The sequence below is a fragment of the Osmerus mordax genome, chromosome 11 (genome assembly GCF_038355195.1).
Source record: "Osmerus mordax isolate fOsmMor3 chromosome 11, fOsmMor3.pri, whole genome shotgun sequence".
Taxonomy (NCBI): Eukaryota; Metazoa; Chordata; class Actinopteri; order Osmeriformes; family Osmeridae; genus Osmerus; species Osmerus mordax.
The window spans coordinates 11,444,323-11,469,971 of record NC_090060.1 but is presented as its reverse complement, the minus strand read 5'-3'; the positions used below and the strand labels follow the sequence as shown (position 1 = coordinate 11,469,971).

The window sequence follows — 25,649 nt, the reverse complement described above, 5'->3', positions numbered from 1 at the left end:
AGGAGTATTAGCTGGCTAACTGGTAGAGATGCTTGATTCAGGCTATGAATATATATTCGATGTAATTTTGATCTCATCCGCAGGATTTCACGCTCATTCTGTGAAAAATCACACTTAAGGGGCTCCAATAAGCACTGGCTTAATTGGCGCTGACGTGAGGTGCATGAAACTACCTTTCCATATGCAGCGTGAACATGCTCTAAAAGTACCAGCACAGCAAAACCTCCTGACTGTACAACCCAGAAGAGAAACTAGGCAGAGAGGTCCTAGACTTCAGTCATGAATCAAACCCAATGGATAAAGGTAATAAAACAGTCCAACACACAGAATATGAACATAAACAAGGAAAATCACCAGTAGTGCATAGGAATATGGAGGCTTTATGTGACAACATGTATACAGACATACAGACGCATATTACTGTCTGTATGTCACAGAGCCTGAGAAACATGGATCCGTTTCCCCACCTAGTTCTGTTTCCATATTTATGGATGCAGGTTAAAATGATTACATGACTCCATAACCATAATCTCTGACTGACAATGATATTTATAGAAGACCTTGATGAGGTTATACAGTAATGTAACCGGTTTATGTATTCATGTTCTACATCTATCTGATGAACTAGCAGGCTTATTGCTCCGGCGTAGCAATAATTAGTGCTCGTTAGGCCTGACATATTTCACCACTTTATGGGCCTAAAGGAAATATTGTGGGTTACAACTTCATTCTTTGTTAAAGTAAAAACAATCATACACCGTATACTCTGTGTATGGAGTGTACAATGATAACTAAGTGAAACAATATATATTTGTCTTTGCTTCTTCTTGAGTATGAAGTAATAATGAATCTACATTCATTTAACTGTTAGTAATTTCTTTATGACACACTTGTGGCATGTCAAATTCCAACACCATTTAACACATTTGTGCCGGACCATTTATTGGAAACATTATTCCGACTTTAGGCTTAGAGGGGCAGACATTGCAAGTTTATACTAGGGCTCTCTGTATCCTGTCATTAGAGAAGACATAGTCAATGAAAAGAAGAACAAACATGGAGGGTAGCTATTCTTATTTTAGAGACCAACTGATACAACCAAGCCTTCACAACATATAATTACCATAAACCTTGGTAGTTTTTTTCTTCCACATTTAGACCAAGAGCACCTTGACACTGAATGATTGACAGCAGTGCTATTTACTGTAAAGAGCTCTCCATGACTGACCCCTTACTGGATCAACAACCCCACCTGCCTCTGCTGGTCTTTCACAGAGATCAAGTCTACGGTCCAGCATACCCCCGGAGAAGTGAATCCAGGGGTATGTAACACTGTCAGAAAAAGGGGCTTCCAAATTAGAAGTGGCTCCTTGAGAGACTGCCCGTCTTGGTATTTGGACATCACAAAGATGAAACTCTAACCCTGCCTCTTGGAATAGCTGCCTCTTGTGGTTTAGCTACATTGGAAACTCTATCAGCATGGTCCCATCCTGGTGCATTCACACACACACACACACACACACACACACAGCGGAACATCACACAGGGTTGACGTCTTGGCCCGTCCAGTCAGAACCCTTCCCCGATCTCTGAAAATAACTGTTGACACGATTTCTCAGTCGTCAGTTCAACATGCCACAGCTGTTGCTTTTAAAAATACGACTATCTTGAGGTGTCTTGAAAGAAATCATTAGGCTCAGTCAAACATAGAAAGGTGACTGTTATACTGTTTATCTTACTGGGAACTACAGTGCGGGTTAAATACCACATGATCATAGAACTGTAAAAGTGTAGCCAAAAGAGGCTACAAAATTGTAATTGTCTGTATTTCTATAGTAGAAACAGAGATTCACATTCATACAACAGTAGCAAACCCTGTGAGGTGTACTTCATGTAGTTGTCTTAACCATACCCTGAACTGTGAGACACACAGACAGGCTAAAAAAACAACAGTTGATAGACAGTCTAGTGTAAGAGGCTTATTCCTGTCACTGTTATCACAATACAAACCATTGCGATCAAAACACAACCCAACAGGTCACACATATGGAAATATGAAAGGGTGACTAAGCTTCAATGCTCCTGCGTGGAGTACAGCAATAACCTGGATGGAGCTGTTAAGACAAGCTTAAAAACAAACAATCAAGCCACAAATGGAACATAGAGATGTGGTATTAGGTCTGGGTCTGCCGTCCTTGTCTACATAGAATATGTTTAGAGTTGCTGAAATATATAAGCTACAGACATACAGTACATAATCACGTTACATACTATTGCACTAAGCCTTGTATGATTCCTACAGCTACTGAATATATATTGGGGAGTCTGACTAAATCAAGTAGCATGTGGAATCAGAAGGTTTTACAGTGTGACTAATACTGTTGTGAGTAATCAGTGTGAACTGTTGGACATATTTGGTTAACGTTTGTCATTAGAGAGAAGAAGCAATCGGTGGTTGACGATGCAGGAGATTAAGAAACGACGAGAGAAAGAGAGAGGGTGAGCGGGAGAAAGACATGGAGAGAGGTAGGGCTCTAAAAGACACAGTGACAGAGAGAGAGAGAGAGAGAGAGAGAGAGAGAGAGAGAGAGAGAGAGAGAGAGAGAGAGAGAGAGAGAGATGTGGAAAGTAATCTCAACCCAAAAGGAGTAAAGAGAATGATATACAGTTAGGTCCATAAGTATTTGGACATTGACACAATTTCAAGATGTGCTTTAAGTGCAGACTTTCATCTTTAATTTCAGGGTATTTACATCCAAATCAGGTGAACGGTGTAGGAATTACAATACATTTTATATGTGGCCCCCCCCTTTTTAAGGGACCAAAAGTAATTGGACAATTGGCTGCTCAGCTGTTCCATGGCCAGGTGTATGTTATTCCCTCATAAAGGGAGTTTGTTATTTCATTGACAAGGAGCAGATAAAAGGTCTAGAGTTCATTTCAAGTATGGTATTTGTGTTTGGAATCTGTTGCTGTCAACTCTCAATATGAAGTCCAAAGAGCTGTCACCATCAGTGAAGCAAGCCATCGTTAGGTTTGTTTTGATTTTTCAGCCTATCAGAGAGATAGCAAAAACATTAGGTGTGGCCAAATCAACTGTTTGGTACATTCTTAAAAAGAAAGAACGCACTGGTGAGCTCAGCAACACCAAAAGACCCGGAAGACCACGGAAAACAACTGTGGTGGATGACAGAAGAATTCTTTCCCTGGTGAAGAAAAACCCCTTCACAACAGTTGGCCAGATCAAGAACACTCTCCAGGAGGTAGGCGTATCTGTGTCAAAGTCAACAATTAAGAGAAGACTTCACCAGAGTAAATACAGAGGGTTCACCACAAGATGTAAACCATTGGTGAGTCTCAAAAACAGGAAGACCAGATTAGAGTTTGCCAAAAAACATCTAAAAGAGCCTGTACAGTTCTGGAACAACATCCTATGGACAGATGAGACCAAGATCAACTTCTACCAGAATGATGGGAAGAGAAGAGTATGGAGAAGGGAAGGAACTGCTCATGATCCAAAGCATACCACCTCATCAGTGAAGCATGGTGGAGGTAGTGTTATGGCGTGGGCATGTATGGCTGCCAATGGAACTGGTTCCCTTGTATTTATCGTTGATGTGACTGCTGACAAAAGCAGTAGGATGAATTCTGAAGTGTTTCGGGCAATATTATCTGCTCAGATTCAGCCAAATGCTTCAGAACTCATAGGATGGCGCAATCACCTGACCTAAATCCAATTGAGCAAGCATTTCACTTGCTAAAGACAAAACTGAAGGGAAAATGCCCCAAGAACAAGCAGGAACTGAAGACAGTTGCAGTAGAGGCCTGGCAGAGCATCACCAGGGAGGAAACCCAGCGTCTGGTGATGTCTATGGGTTCCAGACTTCAGGCTGTCATTGACTGCAAAGGATTTGCAACCAAGTATTAAAAGTGACAATTAGATTTATGATTATGTTAGTTTGTCCAATTATTTTTGGTCCCTTAAAAAGGGGGGGGCCACATATAAAATGTGTTGTAATTCCTACACCGTTCACCTGATTTGGATGTAAATACCCTGAAATTAAAGCTGAAAGTCTGCACTTAAAGCACATCTTGATTGTTTCATTTCAAATACATTGTGGTGGTATAAAGAGCCAAAAGGATGAACATTGTGTCAATGTCCAAATACTTATGGACCTAACTGTAGATGGATCATTTTAGCCTGTTTCTATTTTCCACTGAGGCGACAGCTGGTCCACAACTGGACAGGGGGAGGAGCCTGAGCATGGGGGGGGGGGTGGGGGGATCAAAGGTCATGTGATCAGTGATGGGTGCCAGAGGTCTTGTGACCCGTGCTGAGCGGCCAGACTGTAGATTACCAGCTTGACCTTTTCCTCCAGATCATCATGACACAGGGCTGGATGGACCACCGCGCTGCTGCTCAGGCCTCTACACACACACAGATCCACACACCTCGATTTACGGACACACACAAAAAGACACTATAAAAGATAAAAAGGCTGTACATTGTGTATGATGCAGAGTGGTTGTCTTAATATATTGTACACCTCGTCGGGCATTATCCATTACATGTATGCTATGATACTGTATGGTTCTAAATAAGATTGTTTTGTAACTTCTGAATTTGATTTCAGAACTAATGCGAAGTAGCACGTTTGAATGTCCCTCAGGTCAAAGGACATATTATGAACAAACTTGTATCTAATTCTATCTACTAATGTAATGTAACGTAATCAGAAGTTACTAATCCAGGCTGGGTTTTTTAACCGATAAGCCCACTGTCCTTTTTAAACTTTTCAACCCAAAACTATCCAAAAAGCCTAGGAAGAGTTTGTTCAGTTGAAAATATTTTATTGCTAACAAGCATGTTCTATTAAACAATTACTCATTAGGAGCATTGAATAACTTCCTGCTTCAGCGACGCTAAATGACTCCTCAAGGCTTTTCTAACTAGAAAAACAACACCATAAACAGCAGGCTCGTGTTCAAGCCTCTTTCTCTCTCTCTCTCTCTCTCTCTCTCTCTCTCTCTCTCTCTCTCTCTCTCTCTCTCTCTCTCTCTCTCTCATTGTTTCTCTCTCTGCCTATATCCCTCTCTCTCTTTCTCTTTATCTGGCTCTCCCTCCCTCTCGCTCAGACAAACCTCGCAACCTATTTAACTTTAGGCAGTCTAATTGTTTAACACATGAGCCCTGGCCTTTGAAGTGCATTCCAAAGTTAAAATGGATGGCCTGTTAATTCATTCATTATTTGGTTGGTTCCCCAAGTGACTGAGCTCTGTGCAACAGACTGCATGTGAAATTCAGTTTGTGTGTCGGGTTGTTGCCGTGTGTGTCTGTGTGTGTGTGTGTGTGTGTGTGTGTGTTTGTGTGTGTGTAAGTGTTCAAACTGTGCTACAAGAGCATGGTACAGTACAAATAATCAATTTAAACTTTCAGGTGTAAACGCTTGATTCAGAAAACCACCAGCTCTCTGAAGTGAACCCCACTCCTATCCCAGGGGTAGGAGTGGGGTAGGGGTGATGAGAAACTGGCTACAAGTATTCCGAAGCATCTGCCTGGGAAAAACTGAGGATGTGCAAAAGCGATTACCGCTCCCAGCTTAACGTGGAAATGTTAAATCCACCGCTGGATATGAAGATCATGAGCCGTTCACAGGCTACACTAAACTAGCTAACATAGGATTAATGATATTCTGACCATTTAACCATACCATAGCAAACAGTATTCACACTGTAGACTACTATTTTGAGATGATATAGAGGGGTAGAGTTCCTGTCAAATTCTGCAAAATAAAGGTAGGTGTCGGAGTGGTGACGAGTGGTGATTGAACTGAACCACACGAGAACGCAAGGCGTGAATCTCCTGATGGTATCTGCCAGACACTGCTCAGATGAGATTATGGGTGAGAACAGTCATGTAAGGTGTGAATGTGTGCGTGCGTGCTCATGCATCTGTATGTGTCTATATTCTTACGTGTACTCAAATGATTTGCCAGATTCAGGAGAAAGTTATTTTGGGGCTCAGTGTTCAACCCACTGGAGTCATAAGGGAAGTAAAGTCTGGTGGTGCACATCTGAGGAACTAGGCGTCTCCAACCCAGACTAGATGACAAGCACATCCAACCATGCAGAAGAGCCAAAGATGCCTGCAGCAAGACAGCCACTGGTGGAGGTGATCGCAGGCCCTGACAGGACCGCCAGGAAGATCCTTCACTGCCATGAAAGCTCAGACACACATAGGAACAGGAAGTTCCACCAAAAACATGTCAGACCTGAAAAAAGCAGCTCCTCTCCAAAAACTGAGGATGTCAAATAAATACAGCATTGACTAGCATCAAACAGCAGAGAGAATTATGATGAGCTATTGTAAAATATGATCGTTGAGGTGTGGCACTGCTCTCTCTGTCTCTCTGTCTCTCTGTCTCTCTGTCTCTCTGTCTCTCTGTCTCTCTGTCTCTCTGTCTCTCTGTCTCTCTGTCTCTCTGTCTCTCTGTCTCTCTCTCTCTCTCTCTCTCTCTCTCTCTCTCTCTCTCTCATGAGTGAGTAAACTTGTTAAAGAGAAGCGGTGCGTGTGCTGATGTCAAGCTGACACCAACAAAAACAAACTTTGGGGGCCTTAGAGCTTAGTGGTCAGCTGAGCCTCGCCTGTCAACTACTGAGTCTTTCATCTATATGAAAAGAACCAACCGGAAACCAGGACACACCACCTGACGTACCTCTCACCCAGCTGACTCAGCTGACATAACTGCTGGATGCAATCTTTTGTTTGTGTGGGTTATGTGCTTATGGCCCAATAATATTTTGGCTTATAAACTACCACAGCATTAACAACAGTTAATACATATTTACAATATATTGTCCTCTGAATTGTGTAAACCTATGGAACTCTGTACTCTCCATACTTATTCAAATGTATGGCTGTTTTATGTGTCAAACAGCCGTGCACTGTTTTACAATCCATTCTTTTGTTTTCTCTCTGCCCCCGCTGTGGTGTCAGAGACAGTACACACACCCCTGAGCTCTCCTCATAGCCATCCCTCTCCAACCACAGGGGAGCAACCTGCTTCATTAGATCCACAAATGAGTCCAACGCAACTCAATAAACAGACACATATCAGTCTTGTGGGGATAACAGCTCTGACTGAGATGAGCGACCGCTGTGCTGTTCTCATAGCCTTGCCCTCCCCCTGGGTGTGGAGCATGGCTAGGGCTGTTCTCATAGCCTTGCCCTCCCCCTGGGTCTGGAGCACGGCTAGGGCTGTTCTCATAGCCTTGCCCTCCCCCTGGGTGTGGAGCACGGCTAGGTCTGGGCGCCTCACTGCTGCATTTAGGAGGAGATGGATGGAAAAGTGGCCCAGCTTGGCGTCTGTCTATCATAAATGGTACATTGATGACACCGTGTTCGAGATCAACACTGCATACAAAACAAGCTTGGAAGGACTGGTACGAGCGAGGGAGGGAGGGGGCAGAGTCTATATGGAGCTGTGTGAAACACTGTGCGTCAAGGAATGACACATTCTTACGACATAATCAGTGATATGATTGTGTTTGGGATTGTGTAGAGTTTCATTGTCTCCAGTGTCACTGAGAGTGAGTAAAAGCATTATGAAGGGCGGGGGAAGGGGGGGGGGGGACTGGTGTGTATTGGCGACTGACATTACCACAGCAACAATGGAACAGTCCTTCTCTCTAGGCTGCATGCAAAACACACGCGCACACACACACACACACTTACACACACACACACTGCATGCTCCGGTGGCTCATTGTTTGAGCACCCCCACTGATGCCGTGTTAATGCAGGGCAGGCATCACTCACACACGCACACACACACACCACACACACCACACACACCACACACACACACACACACACAGTACTTCATCTACTCCTTACCCTTCCCCTTTTTCTCTCTTTGTCATATCCATCTGATCCAAGGTGTCATTTCTGAGCATCCTCAGAGGAAGAAGCCTCTGAGTTCATAGACATGGGGAAACAGGACTGAATTTTTGCCCCTGACGACCATCAAATCTATTGGCCAACAAATAACTATATCTCATAAATCTCATAGAAAGGCTATGGAAAGAATATCATGGAGAAATATGTCCTTTTCCACAGGTAGACTACACTGGATCACAACCTAGTCTTCAGGCACGTCTAATCTGCATGCTAATAGAGTTTACATCAGAGATTACACACCCACTGTGTCAGATTGGGTGAAAAGAGAGAGAGAGAGGGGGGGGGGAGAGAGAGAGAGAGAGGGGGGGGGGTGGGGGGGGGAGAGAGAGAGAGAGAGCGTTCCTGGGTAATGACTAGGTGTACCTCCTCGGGAGGTGTTCCGTGTTTCTAGCAGGTGGGAGTGTCACCTTGCCCGCGCCCCGGTGGCCTGTGGGTAGACAATGATTTATGACATGCCAAAAGGGGAGGAGGTATGTAAGGGAGGGTGGGGGTCCGGTGGATGTGGATCTGGGGGCGGCAGGAGTAGTGGGCGTCACAGCAGTGAGATACAAACAGGGATGTACACGCCAGTGCCCTAATGAAGGCACAGAGATTTGGGACAGAGTTAGACAGTGTTTTCCTCAACAAAGAGAGATTCTCTTCGCAACTTCAAACTGAATACCTCTTTTTGTTCTTATTTTGGTTCAGGATGACTAAAAGGAAGGCATGGAGGAGACGTGAGAGGAAGTATCCTGACACCAACACTGTACTCCCACTGAAATCAACAAAGACAACAAAAATATGCAGACCTGTTTCTCCTCACTCCCTGGGGAGTGATGGGATGGAGGCGTTGCCATGGAAAAGATAACAACGATGGGTTCAACTACTCAATCATGACTCGTTCAAACGAAAACTAGGACAGAAGTCAGTGGGAAAATAAACTCGCACAAAAAGCTGGTTGAGGGCCTGACCCCGGCTGAGATGCCTCTGTACTGTACATGCGGGCTGGATCAGATCAGCCTCCGTGAAGCGCACAGTAGCATTTTACATTCACACTGGTCAGAAAGATAGACCAGAAAGTGCTTTGAGATTGACAGCAATAAATGAACCAGGCTGAGAGTGATCTATTCTCTATCGTCCCCTCTGGGCTGTTCGGCAGCGGAGAGACAGAGCACGTGTGTGTGTGTGTACAGTACATACATTGATTCCATCGACGCAAGTCACCAACTCCGATGAGCCCCGAGTTGCCAGAGACTCGCTCTTGGTGTAATGATTGATGTCAGGATCATTACAGTAAAGGATTGTTGGATGCAGAGGCCTAGCAGATCTATCAAACGGCAGCTATTAGAGCTGTTGGTTGACCTACAATTTTCAGCCCCCCCCCCCCCGTTCCTCTAATATATGCTCTATTTATTCATACTGTTCCTTTTTGTCTTGTTGTTTGTCTTGTTTGTGCCTCTCCCTGTGGTGTTTTATATGTACAGCGTGCATGGTGCCGCGGTAAATATTTCCCCAGGGAATTTGTGTAATTTAAGTCATTTCTTACATTGTGGTGCTTTAGGCAGAATATTGTGGAATCCCATCCTATCCTATTCCAGACTTGTTCAGATTGTATCACTCCCAAGGAGGTAGACGTCTCAGCAGCTGGAAACCTGGCCAGTGATATCAGACTAGCAGGAGCACCCCGCATACTAAACAGCAAATGGAATGTATACGTCATCCACAATTACCTGAAAAACAGTTCCACAGTGCTCAACGGTTCTTTGGTTAGGCCCCCAAGGACCACTGAGGAACCTTGTTCCTGTGGCCGACATTACGGAACTCTCTGGCGACACTCCCAGCTGTGGCGTGTATTCCGGCTCCGTAATGAATCAAATTAAGTGGAATGTCAAAGAGCTGACAGTGCTCCCGTTCTCTCGTGCATGAAAAGGAGTAGTTTCATGTCTTCAATTTGTCTCTTTGGCCTGGTCTGGCCTGGCCCGGCGTATTCTCACTATCAACAAAGATCCATACAGAATGACTCACTGGGCCTTCTATCCTGGAGGATCTCATTTGAGATGTAGAAATGGGGTTTTATCTCCAGGACTGGGAGCGGGGCTGGTTATGTACAGCAGTCTTTTACCTTAGTGTGATGCAGATGTTGAAATAACATCAGTTATTCCCCTTGGGGCATTTTTACATTTGGTGCCATGGATGCTTGTGATTCCACGTCTTCCTAACAGGCTCCTGGGAGGATTAGTCTATATGGAGAGGCCACAGGCAGACGGGAAAACGGAGTCTCACACTGTTTCTTAACACAGAGAGGAACATTCCCGAGTGAAATCCCATCCCTATGCAATGTGTTAACTCTGTTTGATTGGGTACAGAATAAAGAGAGAGTGTGTGTGTGGGGGGGGGGGGCATGGACAAGGATAGAGACACAGAGAGAGAGAGAGAGAGAGAGAAAGAGAGAAGAGAGAGAGAGAGAGAGAGAGAGAGAGAGAGAGAGAGAGAGAGAGAGAGAGAGAGAGAGAGAGAGAGAGAGAGAGAAAGGAGGCTGAGTTAATGAAGAAACATACTGCGCTGTATGCACAAGTCCATGAACATATGCCAGTATTGTACACGGTTTGTAAGGCCCATGTGTTCTGAGACGCGTCACTCGGCCTGACTCAGTAGAACGTGTGTGTTTGTGAGGAACGTCTGGGGTTGAGAGGAACCATGTCAGACAGACACTGATCATCACCGAGGACCACGCACAGGAAGATCAAGTCAACTCTAATAAAAGTGACATCTAAACGAAAACGATTAGTTTTGCCTTCAGACCTGCATGTCAACTGCCCAGATTCCCAGTACTGTTAATACTGTGTGTGAGTGTGTATGTGCACATGTCGACTGACAATTGCATCTCTAAATCATCTGGCCAGAATATATAATGTGTGTGTGTCTGTGTGCGTGTGTGTGTACAGTATGTCATTCCTAAAAGCCCTCGGTCCTCTCTCCTTCCACTACCCAACAGAGTAGGGTCCAGATGTGATATATGGTTTGGTGTCTTTAAGCTGCTTAGAGCACCATTAAACCCATTTTCCATGTGAGGACGGCCTTTCTCCTTGTATCATTAAATGACACATTTTCTATTATTTCTTGAAAAACACTGGGGGAAATGCAACTTTCAAAATTATTCTGCCAGGGTTACTGGACTGTATGTGTGTGTGTGTGCGTTTGTGTATGAGTGACAATGGCTTTAGCAAAAAGCTGCATGTTGTCTGTCACAGTATTGTTACATGTTACAGTTGTCAAAGTCTGGTGTGAAGAATCTTGCTACTGTAATTTATTCAATCTCCCATATCACACACTGTAGCCCCTAAGGGAACACGGAAATTCCAGAGATCTGCTGTCCTTGACTTTATTTAATGGATTTGACTTTTCACATTTTTACCACACTGCTAATAATAAAGGTCCCTAACATGAAAAGTAACACCAATCTTTTCAGGGAATACCTTATAAATCCTTCAATTCACTGGATAATAGGGTCTTTGTGAGGAGGTTGAGATTATTCAAGGTTATAGCTGCAACCATTACACTTAAATCCATACTTCACAGTACTTTCCACAGAAGGGGGGCGAGAGGCTAAATCTCTTGTATGGATGGTAGATGTTAGTGTGGAGTGCGGGAAACAGATGCCTGCAGGATTCTATAGGAACACTTAGCAGACAAATGGCCATCCAGAGCAGTCGGTATGATGTTACAAGCTAGCATCCCAGAAATATGTCTATCTGGACCGAGACCCCCCCCCCCCCCCCCCCACCACCACCACCCTAACCTCCGCCCTCACCACACACCCCTCACAGGGTGAGTACATTTCATACGTACTCAGAGCGGTGGATCTGGAGCCGGCGTCCTGCGCTCTGCTCCGTCTAGACAGGAGAGATCAGGTTGGGAAGTGCTGCCCTGACGAACGTACTCCACACTGACAGACGAAGCCTTAGGTACCAAGACCAGGGATGCCTCGTCGTTAAAACGGCGTGTTTCTACCAGGGATGGTGCAGTCTCTGCTGTTCCCAGTGATGAGAGTCCCCATCCAGGGAGTCAGATTAGACAGGCACACAGGCAGGAGTCATTCCACTCAGGTAAGGCTGAGATGAGAGTGATTTGCATGTAAACCTAAAACGTGTTCAATGACTCGGGGGCACGCGGAGATGAATCAGCTTCTCTCTATGACATTTCCCTATAAATAGCAGGTGATCTGTCATCTTTTTGTCAGGAGAGACAGGGGACTCAGAAGGAAGAGATAGGGAGAGTGTAGAGGGATGGAGACAAGAAGGTTTTTTTGGTGAGTGATGCTGTATCTTGACAGACACCTCAAATGCCCGTGTAAAACAAATGCATGTCCTCGACACAAAAGACCATTTTTAGTGGACCAGAGTTTAAGCTTGAGATGTTCTTTGAGCATCTTAAAAAACAATCAAGACATTTCTGACCAGCCACTGCCATGCGGGTGAGTGAGAGAGGCACACACGCCACCTCCATAGAACACTCTGTAGAACTACACGGAGGGGTAATGTTCTCCTGATCTTTAGCAAAGCTCTTGTTCCTAGACAGAGAGCTCTTTTCCTTGAGGTCAGCCCCACGCATCTCTCTGAACAGAGAGGGAGAACGGGATGAAAGGTAAAGCAACAGAGGGAATGTGGAGATGAAGAGGGCAAAGGGATAAAAGATGAGAGAGTAATAGGGGGATTGAAGGGGGCGACAGAAGAGAGAAAGAAATAAATGGATGGAATAAGACTGCAGCAAATTTAGCCAGAAGTGTCTCTCTCTCTCAGTGCATGATGAGAGAGAGAGAGAGAGAGAGAGAGAGCGAGAGAGAAAAGTTAGATGGAGAGTAAGAAAAATGTGTGCACACTTGGGAGTTCAAACAGCCACCAAGAGAAAGCTGCGTCTCAGTCCTGGGTGGAACTCAGTTAACTAAGTACCATCAGCGCTGAAGCAGAAGCTGCATACTCTACTTAAGCTAGTGGATGTCAACCAGCCATCGCACCCATCCAACCAGTGATCAGGAAGAGGAGGAGGAGAAAAAGAGGAGGAAAGGGATCATTAGAACATCAGTAACATTCATAGACATTACCTCTCCACCCAGAAATACTGTCTGAATTATTCACATAGTGTAAATAAAACATGTCCAGTAGCCTTTACCTAAAAATGAACAGGTGGCTGGGCGGCCCTTATGCAACACCAACGGCCATGCTGAGTAATGAGGATTTTGTTGCCTCAGATCCACCCTCCCGACATGCAGAAGAACCAGAGGAACCCAGTCTGAAGTTCACTGCATTTATATTCAACAGGATGCGTTCCTCCATTTAAAACGGAATATTCCATTAGGTCGCCCCTTTCTGCACAGCGACTTTGACACATGAAACACAGCCTCCACAGTGAGATGATAATGAAGCCTTGCAATCATCGGGGGTAACTATTATCAGACCACGATTCTTGGAAAACATGATACATTGGTCTGGTTTCAGTTCACGGGTGTCTTTCTTTAATATCCTCCAGAATAACAGATGATACAAACGTTTATTGCTTTTCTCCCACTGTGCACTGGAGCCCATGCATTATTCATTATGCTCCTCTATGCCATGGTCGAAATCATCCCCAAAACAAATTGCCTCATAATTACGGAGTATATCAGTGTCTGTACGTGTGTGCGTGTGCGTGTCTGTGTGTCATCGCCTCAGAGATAACATACAACAGAACATAAAGAGCAGGATTAGCACACACAAGCCCAGCGCTCCTGGCAGGCGGGCAGGCGGGCGGGCAGGCGGGCGGGCAGGCGGGCGGGCAGGCAGGCGGGCGGGCAGGCGGGCGGGCGGGCGGGCGGGCAGGCAGGCGGGCAGGCGGGCAGGCGGGCAGGCGGGCAGGCGGGCGGGCAAGGAGGGAGAGACGGGCCCGGAGAGGGAACACGGGGAACATCGTTTCTTTCTGCATCATACCGCTCGAACAGTCGAAGGCGTTGACGCAATTATTGAATTTGAGTGACACTCCCTAACTCCCTCACCCTAACCCAACTTCAAACATCACTCACAAACCCATGTATGACGGACTGATTTTGCTCAGAGCATGTTATTGGACGTATTTGTCCTAAAGCAACATCAATGTTGACAGAAAAGGCAGCAGGCCGTCAACCCATGCATAAACATACTCGCCCCCCACCCCTTCCTCCTCCTTCCCCCCACTCCCTCACTCCCCCTTCTCCGCATCAGCTCTCTGAAGTGGGTCGAGCCGTGTTTAGGCAGTTTGTTTACAGATCCTATTACTCTGACGCGGCAGGGTCTAAATTAGCTGTCAGACTCTAATCACTCCATGAGCCCTGCTAGGGATATACCTCACCTCCAACATTACACTCCCTGGGCCCTTCTAGTAACATACCTCACCTCCACCATTACACTCGCTGGGCCCTTCTAGTAACATACCTCACCTCCAACATTACACTCGCTGGGCCCTTCTAGTAACATACCTCACCTCCACCATTACACTCGCTGGGCCCTTCTAGTAACATACCTCACCTCCACCATTACACTCCTTGGGCCCTTCTAGTAACATACCTCACCTTCACCATTATGCTCATCCAGGCCACTTAACCTTACCCTCTCCCTAGGCCTTACAGAAAGTGTACATCAGAGAGGCATATGTCCTTGTAAACTGAGAGCTAGACTTTCTTAGTCAGGCCCAGCCTCCATCTCCAGCCCCCGCCCCAGCCCCAGCCTTCAAACTTCAGCTGCAGCCCAAGCCCTCAGCCCCAGCCGAGGCTTCTTGTAAGGAACACAGCAGGCCACATCCTCGTAAGTGCTGATTAATGCAAATAGTGATAATGAGAATGTTGTTTCGTTCTACACTTGTCCTATCCCTCTGACATCTGCCCGCTTGTGCTAATTAACATGCTGGCACCACGCGCCAGAGGGAAAAGCCATGCTCATGTATAGCAGGCTAACATTCATTATCCAATACAATAGAATACAACAGAAACCTTAATATATATGATATAACCACCAATTTCACCGACCGAACTATCAGTACCAGGATACATCGGTACCACATGAACCCAACAGCAGAGGCCCACAATCAAAGACTGTGTTTGTCCTGTACTGGTAATACCCATGAGGTGTGGGTTACACATTGCTTTTTAATTAAGTTAAAGGCGCAATCCACACAACTCTTACAACAACCTTCACGGCACTGGAATGAGACTGTGAGCCTGCAGTGTGGTTAGGACTGAGAGTCGAGCATGCTGCGCCAGTGTATTTTGTTCCAGGACTTTCTGAGGATGTAGAAGAAACCGTCAGCAATGTTCTTCTGTCAGACCTGAGTGCTTGGAGAGGTGATACTTGCCCTGGTCTCATAGCTCTTGTTCCTCTCATCACTGCCCCCCCTCCTCCTCCTCCCCCTCCCTCTCTCTTTCTCCCTCTCACAACAGAGGAGAGCAAAGGAGAAGAGGCCTCAAAAGGGAAAAAGACAAGATTAACTGCTATACCTCCTCTCACAGCAGTACTGTACTGTGATTACAGCAGAGCTAGGTCCCAGAAGAGACCAAAGTACACACACACACACAAACTGCAATGACAACAAAAAATATCACAGTCGGAAAACACTTCTTCCATGATGTCAACTATGTCAGAGCTGGGACATACAGACAGTATTTATGTAATCGGAGCTGATAATAATAAGATGGAGTCTCTATCTATCAATTTCTGCTATGTCTGAACAGTGACATTTTTCGCTAGAAAGCATGCGCAACATGTGAAATATTCTCACCAATCCTTAGAAATTAGATGTGTTAAGAAGTCTTGCGGCAGACCTTCCTACAGCCGTATGAATGGGATTTAGCTCATTATAACGCTGTCTCTCTCCGCCAACTCCCATTGTCCTGACAGATAAGCTAAATGACATGTGCTTCAAGTGAGCTCTCATTAAGGTTTAATGGGCTTTTCTTCTCCAAGAACTTCCATATTAGCATCAATTGTACGTTTAAGATGATTCACTAGAATTGTCCTTTCAGCAGTCAATTAGGTTGATTTAGAAATAGCCAGAAGATTCAAATGCAGACTTCAATAACACAATAGCAACCACATAAACGTGTGGGTTAATTCACTTAATTACATTTGTTTGGTCGTTGTGAGAGAACGGGAGGGGTGTCAGAGCTGAATTGACCGGTCAAACTGATTTGAGTCGCGTTCAGGTGTAGCTTAGAGTGATTTTGCTCTCTCTTTCTGAGTCTCACTGTATCATTTATTGAAACAGTGCCCCCGGATTAATATCTGTCTGCCACAACCTTGCATGTCTGTCTGCGTGCCTGTCTGTCTCTCTACCCTGCCATCCCAGCCTGTCTACCAGTCAATCTGCCCAATCGCCTTCCCGCCTGAGCTATCTGTCTGTCTGTCTGTCTGTCCAACTTGTCAATTGTCCCCTACACAGTCAGTCAGCACGTCCCCCCATCAACCCCCCCACCCAACAGTAATCCATTCAGGAGGGCTCGTAATCCAGCCAAGCATGCTATGTGGAATACATGTTATCTAGGTACTGTTGTGCAGCATGGGGTCTCTCATCACTAGGGATCCATTAAGATGGATAAACCCTGCGCATTTATAAGCCAATGTATTTCTACAAGCCGTTTGAGTCTGTCTCGTCTGCCTTTTCAAGCACTCATCGCTCTGACGGCAGGTGATGGCTATGCACAAGTACAGAACTGCCGTCAAAACCGAATGCGATTGTTATTTGTAGTTTTTTTTCAATCTCAATTTCCATCACAAAGTGGTTAAATGATTTAGCTCTACGCGGCTCACTTTCACGTCACACTCTACAACCACAGAACACTTCTGTTTCCTGTCAAATATAACATTAAGCTAACATCAGTTCTGTTTTATTTTGAGGGGAGAAACAGAAAGCAGTATCCTGGGTTAGGAGGAGTCCAGATTAGGATTTGGAGGCTGTACAGAGGGATGTGGGTGGGATAGAGGGATGGAGGGAGCAGGGGGAGGGGGAAAGAGGGGGTGGAGTTGGAGTGGAAGAGAGTGAGGATTGAGAGTGTTCGTGCACGAGAGATAGAGAGAAAGGGGGAGGGAAAGGAGGAAAAAAAGATGGGAATAGATAGAATGGGAAAATGAGAGATGGATGGGGAGGTAGAAGGAATGGAAGGTAGGCAGGCAGGCAGAGAGATAGAGAGTGAGAGAGAGAGAGCAAGAGAGAGAGCGAGAGAGAGAGAGAAAGAGAGAGAAAGAGAGAGAGCGAGAAAGAGTAAAACGTAGTAAAGTAGACAGCAGATGGTGAGGATTATTTAGGACTAAAATACTCTGCGATCCTCTAAGGGAGGCCAGAGACATAAACCGCAACAAGACCCCATCTGCTAGAAATACCCATAAAAGCACGACCAAGCACCTCAGCTCACAGACAGCCATCTTGCAGTGACAGCATCCATCTATAAGATATGTTATCCTGCATGCTGACTCATTACAACCGTATATTAGATTTCCCCAACAGTAGAACAGTAGATAATGTTTTAATGTGATGTTGAGAAACAGCTTTGCTCCTTCCTAGGGGGAAGCCTTAGGACAGGGAAGGGGATGGGAGAGAGGAAGGGGAGGGGATCCCCAATAGTGTCATAATGACTGCCCACATAATCAGCAATATTGTCCCGACACATATTCACAACTATTCACAGATATAATTACGGTCCTCATGCACATACCAATAATTACTTTTCACATACACACACACACACACACCAGCACAAACACATAACATTCAGAATTGCCCAATCTAAATGCCAAGGACCATTGGACAAAAATCCATCAAGTTTATCACCTGAAGAGCACACGAGATGGCAATGTGACACGCTCCTAATCAAACAACACACTGTCTGAAAATGTCCCTCCAGAGAATCCCATTTCAATCATCGCCAGAGACAACAATCTAGTCACATCTGGCCATTGTGGCACTATCGTCAGCTTGACACGCATCTCCTTTGTGCACATCTCCCAATCAAACTGTGCAAGATCAATGACCATCACTGTTCTGTCTCAGAAGAGATGACATGTGTTTACCTGATCCTGTGTGAAGATCAAATCTTGTGCCTACAAGAAGAAAAGAAACAAGACAAAAATGGTGAGTTGTTACAGTTGGGTTTTGTCATGAACAATGATAGATGTATTATAGAGCTGATACCATTGACAAGCAATTATGCATAAATCAGTACATCTCCAGGAACCTTTAGAAACATTATTGGGTTTCTGTAGGTTCCTCTTAATGGTCACATTAAGTGTGGAAGCCACACTAAATGTCATGTTCCATGGTCATTTTCTATTGAACTCAGCAGTCACTCAAGGCTTGAATTTTAGATCCCTGGAAAAAGGCAGAGACTAGCTGATCAGCACACTGGCTGGTTTCTATACTGTTGACCACGGGGTTGTCAGGGTTCACGTATTGATTTATTCTCCGTACTGTGTGACATGGGACACTTAATTAAAAAACGTCCCGGTACAGTACATAATGTAATTACAGTGCATAGATCTGCCCCCCCCCCCCCCCTGTATCCAGCCTTTTTCACACCCCACACGCACCCACACCCTGAGCATACACACCAAATCAGATACACACAAACACACACAGAGAAAACTCAAACACACACAAACACAAATCACCTCACCCATCCCGCGGATCAGATTGCAAACTGGGGACGGAGACTTGCATCATCACTCCTGTGAGCAAGCCCAGTTTTGGTGGCATTGTCACATGCCAAACCGATCTGATAAAACCGGGCCGCCATTGACTGTTGTTCCACAAGCTGCCAATAAAATGAGCATCCTTATCGTCATGACAATTGGCTGCAATTGACCACATTGGAGTCCATCGGACGACCAAAGGAAAACATAATCTAGTGATCCAGACACATTACAGTCTGATAAATAATGATATAATAATGCAGGAGCCTATAACTCCTGAAGGGGTTTAGCTAATACAATACAGACCCTTCTAACACTGGTGCCTTTTTTACAGAGTGCGTATTAGCAAATATTGTGTACATGAAGTTGCATCTTCATCTTGGTAAATGATTAATCACAGAGTTGGAGGGAATTGGAGGATGAATCTTTCATCGGACAGCCAGGAGAGAGAAACCGAACCAGTTAAATCCAGATCTGAAGCCAGTGTAGAGCAGCTCACAAAAAATATTTTCCCCTGATCCCATATCCCTAAAAATAAGTATATTCAGTGGTGAGGTAGATACTTTAAAGTGCTTAAAGCCTTCCTACCCGTCTGTGTGTGTATAAACCTCAACATCCTGCTTTAACAGATGAATGAAACAGCTGTCCAATAACAAGGTGTCGTATTCTACGTCAGAACAGTTGAAACTGGGTTGGGATGGTAACATTTGGTAACTTCGAGTGACATTTGAGCACCGGAAGAGACCTGGCCCTCAAAGTGATGGGTTTATTAGGGATCCTTCTCGTGTATCCCTCCACACATGCCTTGATCAGGTAGACCCTCTGACAGTATCCTAGATGAAGATCAGAACCTCTTAGCTGCTGCCACAGAACACAGGACATCTTCTCTGTGAGACCTCCTCGATCAGGAGGGGAACTTGGTACCGACGAGACCTACGGTCATGCCTCCACCAGATCAGTCACTGACTCACCGGTCCACCGGAGATCCATGGCAGCTGACTGCTCTGAATGGACAAAACCAGATCCCTCCACTCCATCCCAGTCTGGAGTGAGAGCTGGAAAGATTGTGTTCTTACAGCAGTCAATCTCATTAAAGATTCCTAAACACACTTGCAGTGCCTATTTCATACCTTGCCGACTTTGACATTATTCTTCACGGTGCACGGTCGGATTACATATAAATGTAAATAATGTGCTACATTGACCATTTCCCCAAACCACACTCCTGCACATGAAACTCCAATATGCTATTACAGGCCAAAATCAGAACTGAGATACCATTTGTGTCAACACGATTAAACCCAGTTGGAGGACTGGGTTGTGATCAGGGTACATTCGGTAAAAGATTTCTTCAAGTAATGGCCACACTTGAAATTCCCCATTCCACTTTAATGGAAATTTCAATCAACTCTACATAGGCCTTCCACATAAAAACAAGGTGGAATGGGGAAAAACTCCATAATGGACCATGGTTTTTGCCTGAGCTGATGTGGACAAGTATCAATGGCTGGTGCTCCTGCATGGATAGCATTTAGCCGCTGTGGAGGTGGATGATAATAGAACCTGCTGCTGCTGGAACACTAAAGTGCTCTCATCCCAGAGACGGGGAGGCAATCATTTCATCAGCTGTCAAGTAGGGCCTAAGAGCCAGGGCTGTCTGGGTAAGTGGGGATGCACAAAGGCTGCAATAGAAAGAATAAAAGGATGATTTATTTTTTCTTCTGAAGATCAACTCTGAAATAGGCTAAAAATACGTGCGATAAAATCATCCCAAATCTGTGTCTTCGAAAGAGGCAATTGCATCAACCATGCATTCACATTGAGAGAGGTTGTGTGGATTTGACTATTGGCATTGCATAAAAGTCATATTTTGGTCTGGCCAATTAAAGTAAATGGTTAAAATAGGGATTTGAATGCAACAGATGCATTCTTGCAAACATGTATAGCAGGTCGTTTACCCAATAGTGTCCACATCCTTTGGAATATAAGTGAAACCTTTGAGGCGTTTACTGTGGTGTGAATTCTGCAAGCGTAACCCAGTCAGGCAGTTACAAGAACAAGACCTTGACAAAGGCCTGGACCTTCAAGAAAAAAAAAAGTGTTACCATGGAGACGACAGAACCCCAACTGTAACCTCTCGTCACAGACAATGTACAAAGAAAATACAGGAATGAAGAACACTAACTTAGTGACAGCACTACTTGTAATCTTTTTTAGTTGGGTTGTTGCCCCCCCCCCCCCCACAGCTGTCTTGGTGTTTATCAACATGGTAATGACTAATAGTCAGTGTGTGTGTGTGTGTGTGTGTGTGTCAGCCTAGCTTGTTGTTTATTCACAAGGGCCCTTTGGGATTTGAGCACAAAGTGTTCAGATTGGCGGAAATTACAGCCAAGCAACTATTTGAAACTTCTGAAAGATTTCTCTTTCTTTCCTTCTGTCTCTCTTTCTCTTTTTACATATAGTGACACAAACTTCAGGGAAATACATTGTCTATGTTACTTCTGGATCAAACAAACTGATCCAGTACTTTGTTCTAGCGTACCACACAGCAGCTCCCAACAAGAAAAGCTACTGGCTGTAATTCAGCAGATAACAATGTTGATTTGTCCAGTACAGTGTGTTTATGTGAATTCAGTACAGAGAACACTTTACAAAAATACAATTACTCAAGGCCTATTTAGTTTGCCTGAGTTGTCAGGAGCTATTTCCAGAATGGAAACACAGTTTAAAGAACCGAGAGTGTTCACACCTGATTTCATGACCCAAGGTGTTCACACCTGACTCTCTTCTCTTCCAGGCATCAATTAACATGTTTTGTTTACTGTTTATAGTGTATGTTATGGGTGTGTGTCTGCACTCAAGCATGCATACGTATGTGTGCATGGGTGGGTTAGGGTGAACCAGTGTGAAAGCACCAGTGTATCAGTAAAAAAGCAAGTTAGACCAAAATCTTAAATAATCGTTTTTATTCCAAATGTATTGTAGTAAAACACAGGTAATTATGAGTAAGTATCTGGGACAGGGAGTGTTAAAACATGTTTTCTTTTATGAAGAATTATTTGTTTGTTTTGTGTTTCAGTTACACTCTCTCTTGGGCCCTAACCTAGATTGCTGCACAAAGACTATTAATCATTGATGATCAGACCTTTTAATATTGTTCATATATAATTAATTTGTCACGTAAATTAATGCATACATGTTTATCAAACAAATGCTGTGCTGTTATCTTCTGTGTTGACAAAGAGTCAAACCTACAAAACAGTCCACCCAAAACTACTGTATTTATAACATGATAACATAACCTCATTGTAATTTCCTAAATTGCTATTTTGCTCTGATCTTTTTTAATAATCATCTACTACTGAAATACTCATTATAGTATTAATGCAGACAATTCTTCCTTTATGCAAATATGGACAAATCCGTTTTGAAGAAGAAACAGATAGTTGATGAAATAGAAATTCTCAGAATGGCCTGATTATCATTGAAAATGAAGTCCACCAGGTCAATGAACACTTCAAAGTACTGGAGCAGCCACTGTGCAGACTGGACTGATTATGTTGACCGCAATCAGGTTTCCATTAATTGAAGGGCTGAAGATGAAGAAGATGAGAGATCCCTGGGCATGGCACCCAGCAGGAGGAAGGACATGAGCCCTGGAGTCACTCAAGAATCATCCCTCTCTGGGGATGACTACTGGTGCATCCAGAAGGTATTGGAATGGAGTTGACCCCAGACACCGAGGATCTATGGTTTGTGTGTGTGTGCGTGTTTCTGTGTCTGTGCTGTGCGTGGGGGAGTCAGATGGCTGAGCGGTGAGGGAGTCGGGCTAGTAATCTGAAGGTTGCCAGTTTGATTCCCAGCCGTGCCAAATGACGTTGTGTCCTTGGGAAAGGCACTTCACCCTACTTGCTTCGGGGGGAATGTCCCTGTACTTACTGTAAGTCGCTCTGGATAAGAGCGTCTGCTAAAATGACTTAATGTGTGTGTGTGTCAGGTATGGGGGGGGGGGGATTCTGCAGATGATTAAGATTTAAGGAAGAAAGGCAGAGTAATCACCACTGAGCCCCTTTTCACAGGGAGCAGCCTCCCTACAGGGTTAAGGCCCAGCCTCCCTCCAACAGTCTGTCCAGCCCCTGTCTCCAGATACGCACTAATCACTCTGTTACGCATCTGTTCCACGTGAGGCCTACATGCTGGATGTGGAGAGCCTGTGGTCTAGTCTCAGTTGCACCAAACCTTCAAGGTGTTTGGAGATGGATCCCACCAATATCCTCACAAATCACTCCCATAACTTTGAAGAAATGTGTTTAGCGATCCTGCTAACGCTGCATGTGAGATAGTGGTTTGCACATGAGAATTTAGAGAGGGCTGTAACATTTTAATCTATTCTCACAACCACAACCACACACACACAAACACACTCCGGAGTGGTCACAGGAGACCTCTGTGCATGGGTTGGAGAAACTCCACCTCTAAGCTATTATACCTTTAAATTGGTCCCAGTGAAATAGGCCTTATCTGGCTGCAAGTCAACCTTATCTGTATCCCTATGTACAGCAGAATTAGTCACTGTCAGAAAGATCAATACCTCCACAGCGGCCCAGGGACCAGGATTCCACACAGAGACCCCATGTACAATTATTAAGGTTAGCATACAGTCATTATTTCAGCTATTACCACTAGCACCCCCATCATAAAGGCATATTCCAGAATTTTCTGTTTTCAACCAAGGAAAAAGTCTTTCTTGGTAACTTAGCATGTTAGGCTTTTAGGAGACAGTCACAAACCATTCACATCTGTCTGGGACTGCTACAATGGCCAACATGGGACCGAACAGTCATAGAGACTGAATGACCATCGAGGGATGGGTCTTTAGGAGAGTGAGATCACATCTACAGGTTGTTGTTTGAATCGGCCTAACAGATGCCGCGGCATCAACAGCCATCCAACTGGTGCTGAAACCCACCGATGGAGAGCCTGGCACCCTGGGGCCTGGCCATCGCGGCGAGGCTGGGGCCCTGGCCTCCCGCGGCGAGGCTGGGGCCGCTAGAACAGAGTGTCTCTTGTTCCGCCTGCCATCCAGGCAGGAAACATGACGTATTCACATGATAATGAGCCAGCGGGACAATCACAAACCCCACTGTGTCTGGCACCGAACGCCAGGCTCAATGCCCTATCACCAAGGAGACCGGTTCAAAACGGTCGCCTGGCAGAGGCAGGCAGGCCATTTAGGACCCCATAGAGCTGTGAGCAGGCTTTTCACGACCCCTGTGAGAGGCTGAGAGGGAGAGAAAAAATGCACACACACAGTTCTCCTCACTGGAGCTGCCAGCTCGCCGTCACTCTGAAGAGAGCTTAGCCGAAAACTGTATTGAATAGCAATGTTGACTGTGTTTTTTTTGTTTGTTTTTTTTCTTCGTGAGTCAAGGTTCAGGTGATTTTTTTCAGCAACGTCACTGTCCTTAGTTTCTTTATACACACGCCCCACCTGAGTCCTCGCTATCCTGGACTGGGGAGATGCATCCACGCAAATCAACTGTAAAATACTTAAATGTTTTTTTGTGGTTACTCCACGGGCTAGGGAACCTTCTGCCCCTCCCAAAAGTCGAGAGGAGGGTGTGGGGGGGCATGATACAAACTTCTTTTAAGAGTGTTTTGAGTGTTAGGATTTAGGCCATGGCTACATCCAGGTGGAGGAGAGTTATCCTGAGTTTGAACTGTGGGTTAAACAAAACCTCGTCTTTCCTCAAGAAAACAGTCATGATCACTCTGGCTGTTCAGTCTGGTGTGAAATATGCTCTTTCTCACGCTATCACGCTCTCACTCTCACCCAACCCTCGCCCCTTCCCTGCACCGTGCGAGCAAGTAAGCAAGTGTCTCTAAAGGATTCACTTTAACCTCTCCATCAACAAGTCAACTGGTCTCTCCAGGATTCTCCTGCTGCTACCAAACCCAGTCCACAAAGTGGAGGTCTCTCCTATCGAGCCGACACTCCTCTCTGTGCTTTCCATGCGGCTAAACCCATCCTCCTGATGGTTTATTAACTAAACCCCCATCCCGGCATCAAACCTAATCATCCCATCTGTGTATACGCAAAGTGGGATGAATTTTTCATCTTAATTTACACAAGGATTAATTAAAATCAAAGCTCTCTTTTTTTACGTGACGCATACCAGTATAATCAGTTCTACTGAAACCGTAGTGGGGGAGATCCGACAATCCGACCTATTATCTTCAGCAGCGTTTCGATAACAATGGTGGAAAGCTTCTCTGGGGGCAGATGGAGCACAATGATGACACTTTCAATGGTGCTCCCTATCGTCAGCTCAACAAAGAGTAATTTTCTATTGCGTCTTCAATAACGCAGCTCGCTCTCGCTCTCTTGAGAGAGAGAGAGAGAGAGAGAGAGAGAGAGAGAGAGAGAGAGAGAGAGAGAGAGAGAGAGAGAGAGAGAGAGAGAGAGAGAGAGAGAGAGAGAGAGAGCTATGATGCCTCTGGAATATTGACAACCCTGGTCTAAACAGGCTCAACATCAGCAATAATGCTCATCTTCCATCATCTGGATAGCCATGACATGCACACAGCTTAATGTCTGATCTTTCATAAAGGGAAAATGGCACCTCGCTCACACACCAGACTTGATTGATCACTTGTTATTCCCAAGAATGACTCAGTATCAGTGAGATCTGTATCATATCTATGAATTCAAAGGATGCTCAGCCCCTGAAATAAACATGTGAACTGCTGATCTGGTGATATCTGGTAATATCCTACAGATCCTATACACCCCTCCTATACACACTGCTGATATCCTAAATTCAAGTTGAAGAGAAGAAATCTATGCTTGTGTCTATAAACACAACTACAATTAGAGTCAACAAACCATGAAGTGACAGTGCTGTAATTGCATGATTCTTGTTGGTTTGATGTAATTACAGTTGTGCTTACATGCAGGGTGGAAAAGCCTTGATTGTGCACGGATAATTACCCAAATCGACTAGATTGTGGTTAATTGTGCCATG

At 44.9% G+C, this 25,649-nt stretch overlaps 1 protein-coding gene across 1 annotated transcript in view; it reads right to left on the bottom strand.

Moving 5' to 3' along the window:
- The window catches only part of igsf11 (immunoglobulin superfamily member 11), a 63,612-nt gene that overhangs the window by 31,335 nt on the left and 6,628 nt on the right, over nt 1–25,649 (bottom strand). Inside the window, exon 2 of the mRNA XM_067246676.1 lies at nt 18,007–18,036. Coding sequence (XP_067102777.1) covers nt 18,007–18,036 — 30 coding nt within the window. The remainder of the gene's footprint in view (nt 1–18,006; nt 18,037–25,649) is intronic.